General features: G+C 33.4%; 1 protein-coding gene across 2 annotated transcripts in view; it reads left to right on the forward strand.

The window, feature by feature from the left end:
- The window catches only part of DPP10 (dipeptidyl peptidase like 10), a 671,116-nt gene that overhangs the window by 503,778 nt on the left and 145,482 nt on the right, over positions 1-21,856 (forward strand). For both annotated transcript variants that reach the window (XM_049773821.1, XM_049773822.1), the window contains exons 6-7: positions 17,793-17,845; positions 17,944-18,025. In XM_049773821.1, coding sequence (XP_049629778.1) covers positions 17,793-17,845; positions 17,944-18,025 — 135 coding nt within the window. The remainder of the gene's footprint in view (positions 1-17,792; positions 17,846-17,943; positions 18,026-21,856) is intronic.

Genomic DNA, 21,856 nt, shown 5'->3' on the forward strand with positions numbered 1-21,856 from the left:
AAAACCCACTTTGGAGAATTTTGCTCCATCAGTTATGTAGCTCTTTTGTGTTTTGCATGTATTTCTTTTGACATATAAAAGTTTGCCTGGTTAGGTTAGGATAATAAAATTTCTGTAATTGACTGTCCTTGTTCTTCCTATGACTGTTGATTTAAGAAAATAAATATGAAATACAATACGATGGAGAATCAGGGCTTCAGTCCTCTAGACAGTTATCCCCCTCCCCCATGATTTTCCTTTGTAAATCTATTTTTTTTCTTGATTATTGCTGCATCCCTACTTCATACCTGCTCCCCTGGAACTGACCCCAGTATTTCCTAGTTACAGATTTCTTTTTATCATAAAAATCAACTATGTTGGGTACTTTAGTTCACTATATTTGACCATATATTCCATAGCATAGCTATTATTATGCTGTTTGTTTCAAGATACTATCTCATTTCTTTCAGATTTCTATGATAAATTCTTCAGTCACTATAATGTAATATAATAAAAATTTGATGAAATGTCAGAAACAAAAATTAATTATTAATTATTAAATAACATCACTATAACATTATTATTTATTATTAATTATTAATAAACAAAGATTAATCATTTATTTTAAAGTTTAATGTCTCTGGGAAACAAGTATTGTTTTAGTGAAAATTATGTATTTAAAACCTAATAATGCCAATTACAATCTCATAGTTTATATAATCTAAATTAATTGAAAAACATTTCAACTGGAATTATACTTGTTTAATCGAAAATAATCTTAGCCCAGGTACCATTATATTTTTGTTCCTGTGTTTGTTTAATTTCCTGTGTCTAGGCTGAATATGCTTTTCTAAATTTGTTTTCTTTGTTGAATTGATACCCAATCCACAACAAGCTAGACACAGAGGGGACCACTTATATTAGCAGCCCGGGGGCATGGGAGAGGGATATGAGATGCATGTAGGGTTGGAGGGAGGACAACATTGGTTGTGGGAATGCCCTGATTCAATGTCAATATGTTCCTAAAATCTTACTGTGAAAAATGTGTAATCCACTGTGGGCAAAATAAAAATTAGTTAAAAAACAACAACAACAAGGGCTTAAGTATATACACTACCTTTGCCTGTATATTTATGTCTATAATTGTTAGCACCATTGAATGAGATCCATATTACTTTTGAGCTGCCTTTTTTAAAGGACTATTATTTTGTATTTTAAAATAGGATTCTCTTATAGTTGAGATATAGGTATGTTACACGACATCAGTCTATTGACTTCAATTTGAAATTAATCTGGGTTCAGAGAAGCTATGTCTAAATTTTTAAGTTTAACTAAGTTATTCGCTGATTGATTTTTACTGGTGTCAGTAATAACAGCCACATTCTTAGCAGTGGCATATCCTGTGATGAGATTATTGAGTTAAAAGTTTCCCATTGAACTTCTTGGCAGCAGCAGAACCTTCACTAGACCCCTGATCCCTACAACAACCTGTTTTCCTGTGTAGTTTCAGTCAGGATTCCTAGAAGTGTTGTGTTTAATCCACTCAGCTAGATTTTAAAATCCTTAAAACTATTCTTATATGTATTTGGGGGCATTTGGAGGTCACACCTAACAGTGCTTAAGAAATACTTCTTTGTCTGTGATCAGAGGTCAGTCCTGACAGTAATTACTATACCATCATGCTTTATTGATCCAGAGTCAGTCACTTGCATGGCTTTTTATTTAAAAGAAAACATTCTGATACATTTTTAGTAAAGAGTTTTTATAGTTAATGTACTAAAGTTTATTTCTATTACCTATGTAAAATATGTATAATATGTATTGTTAAAGTAAATTATTCATCTAAAAAAAGCAAGATTTATACATGAAACATTCTTAAAAAGATGTAATGTTTATTTCATCTTTGTATTTAAAAAGGTGTATTCCTTTTCCATCTATAAAATTATAACAAATTGTTCTTGCAATTGCATCCATGGATACACTAGTTAGAAAGTGATCATAATGTTGTGTAGTTTAAAAAAACAGGGCTTAAGTGTATACACTACATGCCTTGCATGTAGTGTGTGATCCCTAGCATTTCATATAATTTTTTTTTATTTTTGGGTCACACCCAGCAGCACTCAGGGATTACTCCTGGCAGGCTAGGGGCACCATATGGGATGCTGAGATTTGAACCACCATTCTTCTGAAATCAAGGCAAATCCCTACCTCCATTCTGTATCTCTCCAGCCCTTCCATATACTTTCTTAACTCTACCAGGAGTAATTCCTTAGAACAAAGCTGGAAGTAATTTCTAATATAAATCTTTATTTAATCACCATGATTACAAGCATGTTTGTAGTTGAGCTTCAGTTATGAACAGAAAACCTCCATCACAATGAAGCATTCCCACCACCAATACCCCCCCATACTTCCCCACCCATGCCTGTTTCTATTTCTTTCATTCTTTAACATTGTCATGTTAGTTTTTAGTGTAGTTATTTCCCTAATAGAGATCACCACTCTTTGTGGTGAACTTCAAATTGTGAGCCGGTCCTTCTAGATCTTTCAGTCCTTAACTCTATTGTCTCTGGGCCTAATTTCTGAGCACCATTGGTTGTGGCTCAAATTCCATCCACACACCCAAAAATGATTTTCTTCTCTAGTTCAACACAGATTTGTGCAAATGTACAAATAACATATATATTAAATTTAGGTCAGTTCACTTCCCTTTAGCAGGGATGTTGTATACAGAGAATAGGATATACAATCATATGAAATATACTTTATATGCTCACACACATTAATCTTTGTACTTGGGTACATATATATTTATGAGCATTAGTGTACACACATTTTTGTGGTGTCTCTTGTATTTTTGAAGAAAACAATTAATTATGTGAAATATCATGCTTCAAATAGAATTCAAATTATTATGTACTTCTTACAAGTTAAAAATGGTAAAATATTTTATAATTCATCTGTATTTACTTTTTACTGAAAACTTTATATGTATATAATAAAGTGCACAAAGTGCACTGGACTTTATTCAAATATATTTATCAAAATGATAGGAAATATTGTCAAAATTTTTACATTTTACAATTTGTTTCATTGGTAAAAAAACATTTTACCCTCAAATTATAAGGTACAGACCGAAAATGACAGACCTAAATTGATGTTCTAAGTGTAATTCTTTATATTATTAATTATATACTTAAAAAAAGCATGGCATTATTGCTTAGCTCTTTCTTCTACTTTTACTTTTAAATTTCTACTGCTTTGAAAAAAAGATAAAATTGAAATTAAAGCAGGCATTTTTGCTAGGAAACAGGAAGCTTGATTTAAGAAAAAAACTGGAATATTACAAAGGATATTAGAGAAGAATCTGTTGATATTCTTACTGTTGCTCTGACTTGTTTTCTTGTTACCTTCTTGATTTTTTTAAATTTCAACTATACTGAAAATGACACATCATGGAGGTGAATACAGCATTGATATTTCGGTTCTATTATATGTCACCTTTAAAATGTTCAATACCTAATCTAGAAAGATAGTTAATACATCAGAAATTGCATCTGCCTTACTTGTGGCCAACCAGGGTTCAAACACCAGCATCCCAGATGGTCTTCAAGCATTACAAGTAATAATTTCTGAATGCAGAGCCAGGAATAACCCAGAGCATAGTAAAGTGTGCCTCCCTACAAAAAAAAATCCCAATCTTCAAACCCAGTAGATAGTTTTCATAGCCCATGAATGATCACTAATTGCTAATGTGGTATTTCAATTTAAATTCATACAAAATGAAATGAAATGAAAGTTTAGTTCATACTTTGCCCTAGGTATTTTTGACAATGCACTATTAGTTACATATGATGGTTTTTGATGAACACAAACTGTGTATTTCTTTCTTTATATAATTATATGAACCAAAAGTACATTGAAAGTAATTTTTATTTTTAGCTAACAGTTTCATGAAATTTTGTTTCAAAAACTCAAACAACACAATTAAATTTTTATTATAATCATAACTGTTCTCTTAACTATAGCTAGATAATAATCTCTTCTAAGAAAAAGTTTAGTAAAGCCTGAAAACAGTCTCAAAATGTTATCTTTTGACATACTTTTTTACAACTTGTTGACCAAAATAGAATAACGTGTTTAATCCAATATGGCAGAGTATTGATTAAAGATGCATATTTATTTATTACAGTTATTAATCCATATAGTTTCATTTGTCTAAATTATCTCAATTTTAGAGATAACAATGTATAAAATTATGAGTCTTGGATTCATTCAAATATGGTTAAAATAAAGAAAATCAAATGTCTATTTATTTACAAAATCTTATTTCAGCACTTAAAGAAAATACAAGGTAATATCTTAGTTTATTGAAAGATTTCCTAAAATAAGCATCTATTCCTTTATTCATCTTATATATTCAAGTGAATATAAGAGGACACATATCTGATCTTTGTTTTTTATATCATAAGTTAAATTAAGTACAAGAAAATTTACTTTTGTAAAACCTGAAAAGTTTAATATCTAATTTTAATTGAAGATACATCCATATATTCAAAATGTACAATGCACTCAAAATATTAGCCCAATATTTTCACAGTCACTCTTTTGTTAGCTTTGGACTCAAGGTCTACAAAGACACACAAGATCGGTGGAGAAGGCAATAATTCAATGAGCAAGGGAGTTTACTACCAGCATGCTGGCACCTCTCCCAGGTGGCAACCGCTAGTGGGGCTTGAAAGCCCTTTTTATACGGCTGCTGGGACTTCAAACTAGGGTAAAACTATAGGTTCTTAGAACATATCATGTCAACCAGATTTAAACTGGTTGGCTGAAATAGTAGAATGCACAAGACCTTGGCATGCAGCGAAATAAGGTTTATTGCATGCAGGACCCTGGGTGTTGCTAGTTTATCTAACTGCCCGGGTACATGCCCTTGAAGTTCCTGGAACTAGCTTTTGTGGGATCTGCCACATAATTAAGGATTGCTATGGCTGCAGTTAATGGCTATAGCAAAACTAGGTCACACAAGCAGAACAAATATTAATTTTAAGCTAAGCTTAGTTCTAAATGAATATTCTAACTCTTTTAATCACAAATCACAGAAAATATTAATTTTTGTTTTTATAATTTTGTCTACCTAGGTTTTATATAATAAAGTCTATTCATACTATATATAGTATCATGCCTACATTAGGTTATTCATTTATTGAGGAAATCTTAGTTAACAAATGTGTACAGATTTATGTTTTAAGCATATATCATTACTATTCTATTTTGACCAAATATTTTTCTTTAATTTTATGAATATATTGGGTAGATTTTGAATTTTAATGTATATCTGATATTTTAAATTCATTTACATTGTTAAAGGGCATTTGATTGATTTAAATATGTATTTTATGACAGAATTTTAATAGAGAATTATAATGGAGCTATAAATTTCTTTGAATAGGATGATCATTTAATTATCAAATCATTAACCATGTTAAATCTTCAAATAAATTAGTATGGGATTTTTGTGTCTGATATTTTTAAAAATATATTTTTTTTGTTTTGGGGGGCCTCATCTTATGGTACTCAGGAGTTACACCTGGCTCTGCACTCAGAAATCTCTCTTGACTTGGAGGACCATATGGGATGCTGAGAATCAAACCAGATTCCTTCCTGGGCTGGCCAGGTGCAAGGCAAATGCCTTACTACTGTGCTACCACTCCAGCCCCTTTTTACAATAATTTTAAAAAATATTTAGAGGGACCTTAAAATCAAGAAATTGAGCTTACATATGATCCAGTAATACCACTCTTAGGAGCCAAAAAAATTGATACAGAAAAGCCCTCTGCATTCCTATGTTCATCACAGCACTACTTATGATACCCAGAATCTGGAACCAATCTATGTGCTCAATAACAGATAACTATAGAAAATCTACACAATGGAATACAACACAATTATAAAGAAAAATGTAGTATTGATATTATCTTATACATGTATGGATATAGAGAATATTATACTCAGTGAAGTGAGTCAGTAGGAAGGGAAAACACATAGAATGATCTCACACATTTGTAGGATATAAAACAAAAAGTAGTATGGTAATAATATTCAGAGACAATAGCAATGAGAGCCCAAAGTATAAATCCATGGAGGAAGCTTGCCACAATTGTGTAGCCGTGCAGTTATGGTACAGAAGGTATGACATTCATACTTGAAACAACACTATGGACAAATACTGGACATTATATCTTTAATAATAGTGTCTAAAAGGAAAAAGGAGAAGATAGAGAGAGACACGGAGACAGAAATAGAGAGAGAGAGAGAAGACAGAAAGACAGAGTATAATTTCTGTCCCAGATGCAGGCAGAGGTAGGATGATTGAAAAAGTAGGGAGATAGGTGGCAGGAAATATTTCCATGTGAAGAGTAGTGTACATTGTAAGACTTAAACTCAATCATGAACAACTTTGTTACTATGCTGTCTAAAAAAAAAAGAATAAAATAAAATAATTTTAAATTATCAGTCTAATATTTTAACAAAACTCAAAACTCTTATGACATATTCTTTTTTATTTATCTTAAAATAATTGTTTTTAATTAGTATCATCATATTTATCTTACTGTTTAGGATATTAGTATAGAAATATTTTCTAGGGTTTGAATTTTAATTATAGTAAGTTTTTCTAAGACTAGTGAGAGTAACTACAATAAATGAATTGTTCACTTTGCATAAGGAGATCTGCTATTTGACACAGTTTCACATTTTTCCTCAGAGAAATACCTTGTATGAACCCAGAGCAAAGACTCAGGAGTAAGTACCAATAAGTAAGAAGCCAGTACCAATTACTGTTGGTAATTCCCAAAATGCAAGAAAGAAATTTATTTTAAGATAATTTAAAAAATTAATTCATTGTGAGACTAATGCCATTCCTCCTGATAAAACTCACTGAATTAAGCATATAAAATCATTTGTAATCAAGACAATTATGAACAATCGCAGATTATTTAGGCACAATACAGAGTAGTATCCCATAAAAATGATAACATTTCAAAATCATTTTTCAATTGAGAATGAAGCAACTTGGATATAATGAATTATGTTTCAATAGGAAGAATCAGGGCCAATAAATAGCCCTGCCATTGAAAGTTGAGTTTTAAGGTGTCTGATGATTGTGTGGCTTATATTTACTGTGCAAGGTAATCAAGTTAAATAACTTTGCCAGATTCTAGTTTGATAATATTAAAAAAAGTGATTTTCTTTCAAATATTGAGTTAGAAAGTATAAAATGTTTGTTAATTGGAATCATATTGGTTGAAAATATTTTAGAATAATGTTGAGTTGGAATAAGGCAACAGTAGTAAAATTTGATATGATTATGCTACTTATATAAAATGACTAAATACTACAGTTTTTATGAATATTTTATAAATATCAGTGGCACTCAATATAGAAATTTAAAGAGTAATTTTGATGGTGAAATTAATAGCCAAAGAAAATTGTTTCCTTCAACCACAAAGGGTTATTACTAATTGTCAGTCTACGATTTTCTCTCATACCTGTATATTTCCTAAAGACATGAAATTCATATTCATAGGACTTTTATGCCTTTGAGCTTATTCATTTGTATGAACAACACACAAGCTAACTTGGTTATCATCAAAGCAAAATTGTCTTCCTAATGAGTCCAGATATTTATATTAACATTCTATCATATCATATCAACTGATCATTTTCTAGATCTCCTAAAAACCATAAAAATAGATTATTCTATTTGATATTCTTTCTCCTCACTGGATTCATGCTAGCGACAGGGAGCTAATTGCAAATAATAAGATAGTTCATATGACTTACAACAAAAGTCAGGTAAATGAAAAGTAGAAAAGAAAAAAAAACTCAGTTATGTGTCTTTATTTACTTTGAAGCCCACTTCTGTGTAATTTCAGAAAACCAATTTTTTTACTAGATTGATTATTATTTGTGAGGGCAGATCTTTTTTTCTCTTTTAAATAAATCTCTCTTAAAATCTTTAATTTTTTTCTTTTACTTTTTCTTCCCAAAGTAAAAAATAATTTATTTAATAAGGAAGCAGTCATGTAATTGAAGGTCAACATGCTGTGGCTTCCCAAGGGGTTACTCAGAAATTGCTTTGGGCAGGCATGGAGGATCATATGGGATGTCAGGATGTGAGCCACTGTCCATCCCGGATCAGCTGCATGCAAGGCTAACGCCCTACTGCTGTGCTTATCTCTTTGGCCCCTGTTTTCTTGTACTCTTGAAAACCTCCAACTTCTCAGCAAAGTTGAACACCAATATCCTGTTGAGTTATACTGCAATAAAGTAAAATCTCGGCTAAGCCAACTCATTGCTAGAAGTCATATTATATATATTTGGAGAACTATCAACTAATTTGAATAAGCCTATTCATTCAACTTCCAGCAAGCTCACACTTCAGGTTTTATTGATTTTTGAGGAGGAATATTGGGCCAACCTTGGCTGCACTCAAGGGTTACTCTTGACCTGCACTCAGGGTAAGGGTCCTGGCAGGCTTTGGGGAACATATGGAATGCATGGGATTGAACCCCAGGTTTGGCAGTGTATAAAGAGACACTTTGCTATCACTTCAGCCCCAATCTTAGATTTTTCTGAGAAATAACCCTACGAGTTATTGAAAATCATTAGTGGTGAGGAATTGAAACTGCATTTTAATAGATCTCTCAGGTCAGCCTAACTGTCAAGCAGTTTTCGGAAATGTTCTTTTCTTTTAAGCACCAATATTTGGAGCCAAAATGATTAAACAGCAAGAAATCAGAGTTGAAGGAATTACATAATTCCAGTTGAAGGAAGAACATAAGTAAAAGGTTTCAGAGTCAAAGGTCATTAACACTGTGAAATTAATCATTCTTTACATTTAAATTACAATGAGAAAATCATTCTAAGAAAATGTAGAAATGTAAAAAATTCTGCCAAATCCCTAAAAAAATCAATTGTAGAATTTCATTAATTCATCAAAACTATTTCTAGGCAATTATCCAAAGGATATTGTATATTGAATATCCAAAGGATATTAAAATATTCAGAGTATTGAAATATTGACTTGAAATAGTATTTCAGCCAGTATTTTAGTATTTTAGTGGTATTAAACATGTAGTATTTAGTAGCATTAACCACATATTAGTATTTAAAATTGTTAACCATTTAGTAGTATTAAACATATATAAACCATATATTACCATATAACCACATGTAACCAACCTAAGGCACTATTCAGATAAATTAAATAAAAATGCAACATATATGCATGCATATATATGTGTATATGCACAATGGAAGCAACTCTATTAAGTAAAAATCATTAAATTCTGCTGTTGGGGACTAAATGAGCTAAGAGATATATATGATGTGTAGGATTTACATATATATCATATATATGATACATGTGGTTATATGATATATATCATTTCAATTGGAATCAAGTGAAATAAAGGTAGTGAACCACAATAGATGCTATACTCAATTGAGATATAAGTAATCTAACAAAATAATTTGGGGAAAAAACCTAAATCCTACACATGATGAAAAGATTTTGGCTTCCAAAGGAAGTGGAAAAAGTGGAAGGAAGAAATGAGTAGAAATCTTTTTTAATTACATAATTTGAGCACTGTTGTTATACATTTTTTCATGATTGAGTTACAGCCATACAGTGGATGACTAAATATTCACCAGTGCATATTTCAAACTGTGATATCCTCTCTTTCTCTCTTCCTCACTCACTCTCTCTTCCTTTTTAGACACTTTTATATACTGTGATTCATTTTAGACACTGTGGTTCACACTATTGTTAATTATGGGGTACCATATGTATCAATTAATCTCCTTTTATCACTCATTTATATTCCAGAGTGATCAATTCCAACTATCATGGTCATGGTGAGCCCTTCTCTACCCTTGCAATCCCAGTTCTTTATTTGCAAGCTTTCTACCATGACTGGCCCTCCCGGCCTTCATGTCTATTGTCTCTAGATATTTTTGACATACTTTCTTTGATTTTTCTAATCTTCACAAATGAATGAGATTATTTAATGTATATCACTCTTTCTCTGAATCAATTCATTAGGAATAATACTCTCCATGTGCATCCATGTATAAGCAAATTCCAAGACTTCATTTTCCCTAACATCTATATAGTATTCTATTATGTAGATGTACCACTCTTTCTTTTTTCTTTTTTTTTTTTTTTTGGTTTTTGGGCCACACCCGGTGACGCTCAGGGGTTACTCCTGGCTATTGCACTCAGAAGTCGCTCCTGGCAGGCAAGGCACCTTACCTCTAGCGCCACCGCCCGGCCCCCGTACCACTCTTTCTTTATCCACTCATCTACTCTCAGGTACATGGGTTGGTTTCATATTCTGACTATCATAAATAGTTCTGTTTTTACATTGTGTTTTTGGACTCCTAGTGTATATTCCTAGAAGTGGTATTGTTAGATCATATGTAAGGTTAACATCTAGTTTTTATTTTATTTTTTTAGAGGAATATCCATACTATTTTCCCAAAAGGCTGAACTAGTTGGCATTCTCCCCAGCAGTAAATGAGAGTCCCTTTCACTCCACATTCAGGCCAGCACTGATTATTCTTGTACTTTGTGATGTCTGTCAGTCTCTTTGGTGTAAGATGATAATTTATTGTTATTTTAATTTATTTCTCCTGGATGATTAGTAATTTGAGCAATTTTTCATGTGCTTTTTGATCATCTGTATTTTTTTTGAGGAAATGACTGTTCATTTCTTCTAATTTTTTATGAGTTTAGAATTTTTTTTCTGAGTTCTTCTAGTGCCATGTATATCTTAGACATTAAACCCTTATGAGATATGTATTGGGTGAACAGTTTCTTTCATTCCATTGGTAGTCTTTATGTCCTAGACATCATTTCTTTGAGGTATTAAAGATTCTCAGTTAACATAATCACATTTTTTATTCTTTGCTTCCATTTGTAGGACAGTGTGTTTCTTCCTCATAGATATCTTTTAGCTTCTTTATTTATTTATTTATTTTTATTTTTTTTATCTTTTAGCTTCCTATCATGAAGTCTTCTTCCTACATTTTTCTCTATGCACGTTATGATTTCAGATTTGATATCACAATGATTAATCCACTCTTATTTGACATTTGTGCTAAGCATTAGATGTTTCGGTTCACTTTTTTGCATTATTGACTAGTTTTCCCAACACCATTCCTTGTTTGTATTTTTGTTCCTTTATCAAAGAGTAACTGGTTGTATACCCACAGGTCCCTTCCAGAATACTCAAAAAGACTTTTTTTTTTTTTTTTTGGTTTTTGGGCCACACCCAGCGGTGCTCAGGGGTTACTCCTGGCTGTCTGCTCAGAAATAGCTCCTGGCAGGCACAGGGGACCATATGGGACACAGGGATTCGAACCAACCACCTTTTGGTCCTGGATCAGCTGTTTGCAAGGCAAACACCACTCTGTTATCTCTCCAGGCCCTCAAAAAGACTTTTTATCTGATTGGATATAACATTATTTTGACCCAAGACTAAAATTCATAAGGAATAATGTCCCATAATTCTTTTTTGGGGTAGTTTTCCACAACTCATCAAGAAGGCTATTCAAAATGACCATTAGGATTCATCACAGAGATGTAAGCATGGTATAATATAGTCAAGTTAATCAGCATACTACACTATATAAAAAACAAAAAATCATATGATTATATCTATGGATACAAATATTATATTTTATTGATCTGATGTTCTGTTTTTATTCCCACACCATGGAATTTTAATGACTACTGCTTTATAGTACAAATTAAAGTTGGGGAAATGATGCCTCCAATTTTCTTTTTCCAAAGATTGTTTTAGCTACTGGATATTCATTATTCCATATGAATTTCAGGAGCATTTAATCACTTATTTAAAAATATCATGGTTTTTATGATAGCGATTGCATTAAAGCTCCACAATGCTTTTGGAAATATTGTTATTTAAGATATTAACAATTCCAATCCAAGAACACAATATGTTTCCATTTCTTCATGTTTTGTTCTTTTTTGTCTTTTTTATTTTTTGAAAAAGTGTTTTGTAGGTTTAGTGTATAAGTTGTTTACACCTTCAGTTAAGTGACTACAAAGAACCTTATTTCTGAGGCACAATTCTGAATAAAATTATTTTCAATTATCTTTCTTCTCTGTCATTATTTCCTATGGTAAAGCCATAGACAATTTTTGTGTATTAGTTTTGTAGCCTGCTACTTTACTCTATAGATCTATTGTTCTTAACTCATTTTTGGTAGATTTTTTAGGATTTTCTAAATATAGTGTCAGGTAATCTGCAAACAGTGAGAGTTTGAATTCACACTTTCTAATCTAGGTGACTAAATTATATATTTTGTGCCTAATTAATATGACAGGTATTAACAGTACTTGTGCTGAGAGGGGGCAACCTGTCTTATGATGGATCTTGAGAAAATATTTCTAATTCACTATTTATCTTTACTTTGTAAAGTATGATTATAGTAAATAATAAAAATTCACATTTAGTAATGAATAGTGTCAGTTTTCCTAGAACTCACAAAGAAATGTAGAGAAGATGAGATTAAATTGAATTACAGGGTCTCATAATGCATGCCTTCTCTATCTTCAATATATTTTGCTATCAAAAGATTGAATGATATGAAATCTCAGGGATAGTCTTCTCAAATAACATTTAATCAAGTTTTTATATAGTTGATCTCAATACTACACTACTGCATTACATTTTTGCCATAACTATATAAAAAAGCCATAGAACATTATTTGTAAAGATGCTCAAAGAGATGAATTGGACTGTGAAATACTTTCTATGTCACGAAGAAGTTCATCAGGTGACTGGCTTGGCTCTCATTGACATCAACCATTTGCAGGAAAAAGAGTGAAACTAACCTCCTGAGTTCAAAAGTATCCTCTCAACATAGAAAAGACTAGCTATTTTGGATATTAGCCCCTTATCTGGTGGGTATTGGGGTAAATAGTTTCTCCCACTCAATGGGTAGCTCTTGTATCCTGGGCACTATTTTCTTTGAGGTGCAGAAGCTTCTCAGCTTAATATATTCCCATCTGTTTATCTCTGCTTTCACTTTTTGGAGAGTGCTGTTTCTTTCCTCCTTAAAGATGACTTAAGTCTCAATGTCATGGAGTGTTTTACCTACATGTTTTTCTATATAGCTTATGGTTTCAGGTCTAAATATCAATTTCTTTGATCCATTTGGATTTAACATTCATACATGGTGTTAACTTGGGGTCTGAGTTCGCTATTTTGCAAGTGACTAACCAGTTGTGCTAACACTTGTTGAAGAGGCTTTTCTTGCTCCATTTAGGATTTCTTGTCCTTTATCAAAAATTAGGTGATTGTATGTCTGGGGAACATTCTCTGAGTACTCCAGCTTATTCCACTGATCTGAGGGTCTGTCTTTATTTCAATACCATGCTGTTTTGATAACTATTGCTTTGTAATACAGTTTAAAGTTGGGGAAAGTAAAGCATCTCATATTTTCTTCCCCAAGGATTGCTTTAGGTATTCATGGGTGTTTATTGATCCAAATAAATTTCAGAAGTGTTTGATCCACTTCTTTAAAGAATGTCATGGGTATCTTTAGAGGGATCATATTAAATCTGTAAAATGCTTTGGGGTTTGGAGAGTACTGCCATTTTAATTATGTTAATCCTGCCAATCCCTGAGCAGGGTATGTGTTTTCATTTCCACATGTCCTCTCTTATTTCTTGGAGCAGGGTTTTATAGTTTTATTTGTATAGGTCCTTCACATCTTTAGTAAGTTGACTCCAAATTTTTGAGTTTGTGTGACTAATATTCAAAATACACAAGGCACTGACAGAACTTTACAAGAAATAAAACAACAACATCTTCCCATAAAGAAATGGGAAAAAGAAATGAAAAGACACTTCCTCAAAGAAGAAATACAAATGGCCAAAAGACACATAAAAAATGCTCCACATCACTAATCATCATGGAAATGCAAATAAAAACAAATATGAGGTACCATATAACACCATAGAGATAGGCACACATCACAAAGAATGAGAACAAGCAGTGCTGGAGGGGATGCAGAGAGAAAGGAACTTTTATTCACTGCTGGTGGGAATGGCATCTAGTCCAACCTTTATGGAAAGTGATATGGAGATTCCTAAAAAAAATAAAACTGGAAATTGAGCTCCCATATGATCCAGCTATACCACTCCTAATGATATACCCTAGGAACACAAAAATACAATACAAAAATCGCTTCCTCACACTGATATTTATTGCAGCACTATTTACAATAGCCAGACTCTGGAAACAACCAAGATGCCCTTCAACAGATGAGTGGTTAAAGAAACTGTGGTACAGATATGCAATGCAATGTTATGCAGCTGTCAGGAGAGATGAAGTCATGAAATTTTCCTATACATGGATGTAAATGGAATCTATTATGCTGAGTGAAATAAACCAGAGGGAGAGAGAGAGAGAGATGCAGAATACTCGCACTCATCTATTGTTTTTTTTTAAGACATTTTTGCAATAATTATCAGAGACAAAAGAGATGAAGGCTGGGAGGTCTAGCTCATGATATGAAGCTCACCACAAAGATTGGTGAGTGCAGTTAGAGAAATAACTACATTGAGAATTATCATAACAAAGTGAATGAATGAGGGAATTAGAAAGCCTATCTAGAGAACAGGTGGGGGTGCATAAGGAGGAGGGAGATTTGAGTCATTGGTGATGGGAATGTTGCACTGGTGAAGGGGGGTGTCCTTTACATGACTGAAACCCAGCACAACCATATTTGTAATCAAGGTGTTTATATATATATATATATATATATATATATATATACACATATGTATGTGTACATATATATGTATATATATATAAAGAAAAGACTAGCTATTCAATGTATAGAGGAGTTTAAGATAAAAGGAATTAAAGAATTTTTAAAAACAAAAGGCATAAAAATTGGTATCTAAGAAAGTAAAGTTTGGGAGAGGGATAAATTGAACTCTAGAGTGAATTTAGATTAGATTATAGTGAATTTAGAATAGATGTTCAGGAAAGATAAATCATTTTCTCATTAATTTTTTTTAAGTTCCAAAGTCACTAGGGAAAAAAAAGAAATCTCTACATCTTAGTCATTATCACTCCAACAGAAAGATTTTATATTCTGTTGTGGACTTGAATGCTATTTTAACTAAGAAAGGTTACAAAATAATAATTAGCTAACATCCTCTGGTCATAAACTCTTGGTCAAAAACATAAAATACAGGAAGGGAAAGGTTCTATACTAAGAGAAATACACTGGGATTCAATAATCTACCAACTGAGCATCTGCCTCGATAACAACTAAAGGTTTGTAGGTAAGACCAGGTTAACTGTATTTTAGTTTTCTTGCTCAAATCATCTTCAAATAGAAATGAATGCAAATTAGACTAAGGATTCCAATGAAAAAAAAGAAATTTAAATATTGTGATCTCCAAATGACATCATTATCTGAGTCCACTGTATACATATTTTTAGAAAAATCAGCAGATTTTATACATGTTAGATTACAGAAAAATGAACATTTACTGTATTTTCCGGCGTATAAAACGACTTTTGAAACAAAAAAAGTCAACCAAAAATCAGGGTCCTCTTGTATGCCAAATATATCCCGAAAAATGTTTCAATATGTCGCTAAACGAAAATTGTCTAAATATTGCCACAAAATGAATTTTCCAACTCGATCCTGCACCAATCACTGCCAGGCTGCTCGGCTGCCTCTCTAACTCAGCCAATCCAAGCAGGCTTTTTATGCATGCAAATTAGACAATGTTCTGGACCTTATCTACACTGTCAAAAGCCTGCTCAGATTGGCCAGAGTCAGAGAGGAAGTCTATTACAGTATAACCTTTGAACCTTTGCTTGTTGTGATTGGCTCACTGTGGTACATGAGCACAGGAACACATGCAGCACAGAAACGTTCTGTCTGATACAGCGAATCTAGACCTAAACCTATGTTTTAATTGCAAAATTAGGGGGTCTTCTTATATGCCCGGTCGTCTTATTCGCCGGAAAATACGGTAATGATTATTTCTGTTTTGTCTCAGTGGTTATTACTGCCTACTTTGACTAAGAGTCAAACTCACAGAATACTTTTCCTCATAATATATTTGAATCTGAAATTAGTCACAATGTGGTATTGGCTTACAAACGGGATGATAAGTCATATTTTTGCTCTCAACATCACTATAAAAATCTGTCTGCTTTTAAGACAGAGAGCTCATTTGGTATTTGTTTTGACAACAGAACTTTCTGAGGAGGTGATGTAGGTGTAGGATTATACATGTGATCACATTTACCACCTTTTCTTTATCTACAAAATAAATTCAAGGATTGAAATTTATAGTCATAAAGTTTTTATAAAGTATGATGTTTTATGTCAAAATAGACAATGAATATAGCATTGCTTCAACACTTTTGTAGTAATGTGCTCTTAGATTATAGCTATTCTAAAACAGAAACCTTCAGTGTAAATATAATTTTATATCTTTTTCCAGAAAGTTCAACTTTTCAGTGCAAGGGGAGTAATGCTTTACCAAATGTTTGACAAATAACATTTATTTAAACCTTTATTGCTGAAAGAAAAGGTAGCAAATTAACCTGTAGAAAATGTTGATTTTTTTTAATACAATTTGCGTTATGTAATAGTAAAGGACTTAGAAATGTTCATTCCAAGGTAAAATATAAATAATGATACAAAATCCTACATAAATGAATGATTAATATAACCATATGGCTTGAAAATGTCAGAAATGCCATCTACTCAGATTCTCTGTTACTAGTTCATCTTTTACGATATTCCTTAATTTTTCTGGTTTTAGCTATTTTGTCATGTCTAATTAGCATAAATAAAATATAGAATTATCTTTTCTCTGTTAAGAACCTTTTAGTGGGGCCACATCTGACTATGCTCAGGGTCTACTTCAAGCAGTGTGCCCAGGAAACACTCCTGGTGAAGCTAAGGAAGTTTCCTGAGAATCAAGTAATGTAAAAAGGATAAAATTCAAGCCAGGGTATAAATGTTTCCTATGAAAGACTGTATAAAAAAAGAAAATTTCCACTTGATGAAAGTAGAAATTCTAAGGGGGTATATAAAGTAAATCAGATTCTTAAGGGAATTTGTCTAGAGTGATTGAAGTATAGAATAGGTAAAATGATGATAAGATATTACTAAGTGGGTGGAGCCAGTGCGGTGGCGCTAGAGCCTTGCCAGCACTAGCCTAGGACTGATTACTGTTCGATCCCCTGGTGTCCCATATGGTCCCCCCAAGCCAGGAGAGATTTCTGAGTGAATAGTCCAGAGTAACCCCTGAGCATCACCGGGTGTGGCCCAAAAACCAAAAGATATTACTAAGTGGGTATTATAAATGATAAAATTAAAATATCAATTCCCTGAATATCAATGTAGTTTTATATTTTAATCTATGTCACTGAGGAATATCAAATATTTTTAAAAAGAATGTAATATAACTATAATTGTATTATAGATTGGTGTAATAAAATGTTTTAACATAGATCAGACTAAAATACCATAGGAATTAATTGGAAGAATTAGGGCAGGATCATAATAACTATTAAAGAAGGTAACATGTATTGAACTTGAATTTTATACTTTTTTTCTAAAATTACTTTCTGAATTGCCTAAATTGTATGAAGTACATATATACACAATAATAGATGCTTTTATTCTATACTAGATAAATGACTCTTTTTTTTAATATTTTTTACTTTCAGGTTTTTCATTTCTCTTATACTGCTTCTTATCTGATTTACAACATACATACTAGGTAAGTTTAGATTTTATGATTTTATGAGCAATTTACTAACTATATAATTGATTACTTTTTCCATATTTTATAGTAAAATTATTCACCTTTATTTCAAGGGAAGTTTGGGAGCTAAACCCTCCAGAAGTAGAGGACTCCATCTTGCAATATGCCGCTTGGGGTGTCCAAGGCCAGCAACTGGTAAGCACAAATATTTTTTTTTAATTTTTATTTTTTTATTTAAACACCTTGATTACATACATGATTGTTTTTGGGTTTCAGTCATGTAAAGAACACCACCCATCACCAGTGCAACATTCCCATCACCAATGTCCAAGTCTCCCTCCTACCCACCCAACCCCCGCCTGTACTCTAAACAGGCTCTCCATTTCCCTCATACATTCTCATTATAAGGAAAATTCAAAATGTAGTTATTTCTCTAACTAAACTCATCACTCTTTGTGGTGAGCTTCCTATGGTGAGCTGGAACATCCAGCTCTTTTCACTTTTGTGTCTGGAAATTATTATTGCAAGAATGTCTTTCATTTCTCTTAAAACCCATAGATGAGTGAGACCATTCTGCGTTTTTCTCTCTCTCTCTGACTTATTTCACTCAGCATAATAGATTCCGTATACATCCATGTATAGGAAAATTTCATGACTTCATCTCTCCTGACAGCTGCATAATTTCCATTGTGTATATGTACCACAGTTTCTTTAGCCATTCATCTGTTGAAAGGGCATCTTGGTTGTTTCCAGAGTCTTGCTATGGTAAATAGTGCTGCAATGAATATAGGTGTAAGGAAGGGGTTTTTGTACTGTATTTTGTGTTCCTAGGGTATATTCCTAGGAATGGTATAGCTGGATCATATGGGAGCTCGATTTCCAGTTTTTGAAGGAATCTCCATATCGCTTTCCATAAAGGTTGAACTAGACGGCATTCCCACCAGCAGTGGATAAGAGTTCCTTTCTCTCCACATCCCCGCCAACACTGTTTGTTCTCATTCTTTGTGATGTGTGCCATTCTCTGTGGTGTGAGGTGGTATCTCATCGTTGTTTTGATTTGCATCTCCCTGATGATTAGTGATGTGGAGCATTTTTTCATGTGTCTCTTGGCCATTTGTATTTCTTCTTGTCAAAGTGTCTGTTCATTTCTTCTCCCCATTTTTGATGGGATTAGATGTTTTTTTTCTTGTAAAGTTCTGTCAGTGCCTTGTATATTTTGGAGATTAGCCCCTTATCTGATGGGTATGGGTGAATAGTTTCTCCCACTCAGTGGGTGGCTCTTGTATCCTGGGCACTATTTCCTTTGAGGTGCAGAAGCTTCTCAGCTTAATATATTCCCATCTGTTAATCTCTGCTTTCACTTGCTTGGAGAGTGCAGTTTCCTCCTTGAAGATGCCTGTAATGTCCTGGAGTGTCTTGCCTATGTGCTGTTCTATATATCTTATGGTTTTGGGGCTGATATCGAGGTCTTTAATCCATTTGGATTTTACCTTCGTGCATGATGATAGCTGGGGGTCTACGTTCAATTTTTTGCAAGCGGCTATCCAATTGTGCCAACACCACTTGTTGAAGAGGCTTTCCCTGCTCCATTTAGGGTTTCCTGCTCCTTTATCGAAATTAGGTGGTTGTATGTCTGGGGAACATTTTCTGAGTATTCAAGTCTATTCCACTGGTCTGAGGGCCTGTCCTTATTCCAATACCATGCTGTTTTGATAACTATTGCTTTGTAGTACAGTTTAAAGTTGGGGAAAGTAATTCCTCCCATATTCTTTTCCCAATGATTGCTTTAGCTATTCGAGGGTGTTTATTGTTCCAAATGAATTTCAAAAGTGCCTGATCCACTTCTTTGAAGAATGTCATGGGTATCTTTAGAGGGATAGCATTAAATCTGTATAATGCCTTGGGGAGTATTGCCATTTTGATTATGTTAATCCTGCCAATCCACGAGCAGGGTATGCGTTTCCATTTCCGCGTGTCCTCTCTTATTTCTTGGAGCAGAGTTTTATAGTTTTCTTTGTATAGGTCCTTCACATTTTTAGTCAAGTTGATTCCAAGATATTTGAGTTTGTGTGGCACTATTGTGAATGGGATTGTTTTCTTAATGTCCATTTCTTCCTTATTGCTATTGGTGTATAGAAAGGCCATTGATTTTTGTGTGTTAATTTTGTAGCCTGCCACCTTGCTATATGAGTCTATTGTTTCTAGAAGCTTTTTGGTGGAGTCTTTAGGGTTTTCTAAGTAGAGTATCATGTCATCTGCAGACAGTGAGAGCTTGACTTCTTCCTTTCCTATCTGAATTCCCTTGATATCTTTTTCTTGCCTAATCGCTATAGCAAGTACTTCCAGTGCTATGTTGAATAGAAGTGGTGAGAGAGGACAGCCTTGTCTTGTACCAGAATTTAGAGGGAAGGCTTTTAGTTTTTCTCCGTTGAGGATAATATTTGCCATTGGCTTGTGGTAGATGGCTTCAACTAGATTGAGAAAGGTTCCTTCCATTCTCATCTTGCTGAGAGTTTTGATCAAGAATGGGTGTTGGACCTTATCAAATGCTTTCTCTGCATCTATTGATATGATCATGTGGTTTTTATTTTTCTTGTTATTGATGTTGTGTATGATGTTGATGGATTTACGGATGTTAAACCAGCCTTGCATTCCTGGGATGAAACCTACTTGATCGTAGTGGATGATCTTCTTAATGAGGCATTGAATCCTATTGCCAGGATTTTGTTGAAGATCTTTGCATCGGCATTCATCAGCGATATTGGTCTGTAATTTTCTTTTTTTGTAGCATCTCTGTCTGGTTTAGGTATCAAGGTGATGTTGGCTTCATAAAAGCTATTTGGAAGTGTTTCCGTTTGTTCAATTTCATGAAAGAGTCTTGCCAGGATTGGTAGTAGTTCCTCTTGGAAAGTTTGAAAGAATTCATTAGTGAATCCATCTGGACCTGGGCTTTTGTTTTTCGGCAGACCTTTGATTACTGTTTTGATTTCATCAATGGTGATGGGGGTGTTTAGATATGCTACATCCTCTTCCTTCAACCGTGGAAGATTATAAGAGTCCAAGAATTTATCCATTTCTTCCAGGTTCTCATTTTTAGTGGCGTAGAGTTTCTCAAAGTAGTTTCTGATACCCTTTGAATCTCTGTCATATCAGTAGTGATCTCTCATTTTTCATTCCTGATACGAGTTATCAAGTTTCTCTCTCTCTCTTTCTTTGTTAGGTTTGCCAGTGGTCTATCAATCTTGTTTATTTTTCAAAGAACCAACTTCTGCTTTCGTTGATCTTTCGGATTGTTTTTTGGGTTTCCACTTCATTGATTTCTGCTCTCAGCTTTGTTATTTCCTTCTGTCTTCCTATTTTTTGGGTCCTTTTGTTGAGCACTTTCTAGTTCTATTAGCTGTGTCATTAAGCTACTCAGGTAAGCTCCTTCTTCCTTCCTGATGTGTGCTTGCAAAGCTATAAATTTTCCTCTCAGTACTGCTTTGCTGTGTCCCATAAGTTCTGATAGTTTGTGTCTTTATTGTCATTTGTTTCCAGGAACCTTTTGATTTCCTCCTTGATTTCATCTCGGACCCACTGGTTATTGAGTATGAGGCTGTTTAACTTCCAGGTGTTAATGTTTTTCTTCTGAGTCCCTTTGGAATTCACAAATAATTTCAGAGCCTTGTGGTCAGCAAAGGTAGTCTGCAAAATTTCTATCCTCTTGATATTATGGAGATATGTTTTATGTGCCAGCATGTAGTCTATCCTGGAGAATGTCCCATGTACAATGGAGAAGAATGTGTATCCAGGTTTCTGGGGGTGGAGTGTCCTATATATATCCTCTAGGCCTCTTTCTTCCATTTCTCTCCTCAGGTCTAGTATATTCTTGTTGGGTTTCAGTCTGGTTGACCTATCCAGTGTTGACAAAGCCGTGTTAAGGTCCCCCACAATTATTGTGTTGTTATTGATATTATTTTTCAGATTTGTCAACAGTTGTATTAAATATTTTGCTGGCCCCTCATTTGGTGCATATATGTTTAGGAG

The sequence above is a fragment of the Suncus etruscus genome, chromosome 5 (genome assembly GCF_024139225.1).
Source record: "Suncus etruscus isolate mSunEtr1 chromosome 5, mSunEtr1.pri.cur, whole genome shotgun sequence".
In the NCBI taxonomy this organism is placed as follows: domain Eukaryota; kingdom Metazoa; phylum Chordata; class Mammalia; order Eulipotyphla; family Soricidae; genus Suncus; species Suncus etruscus.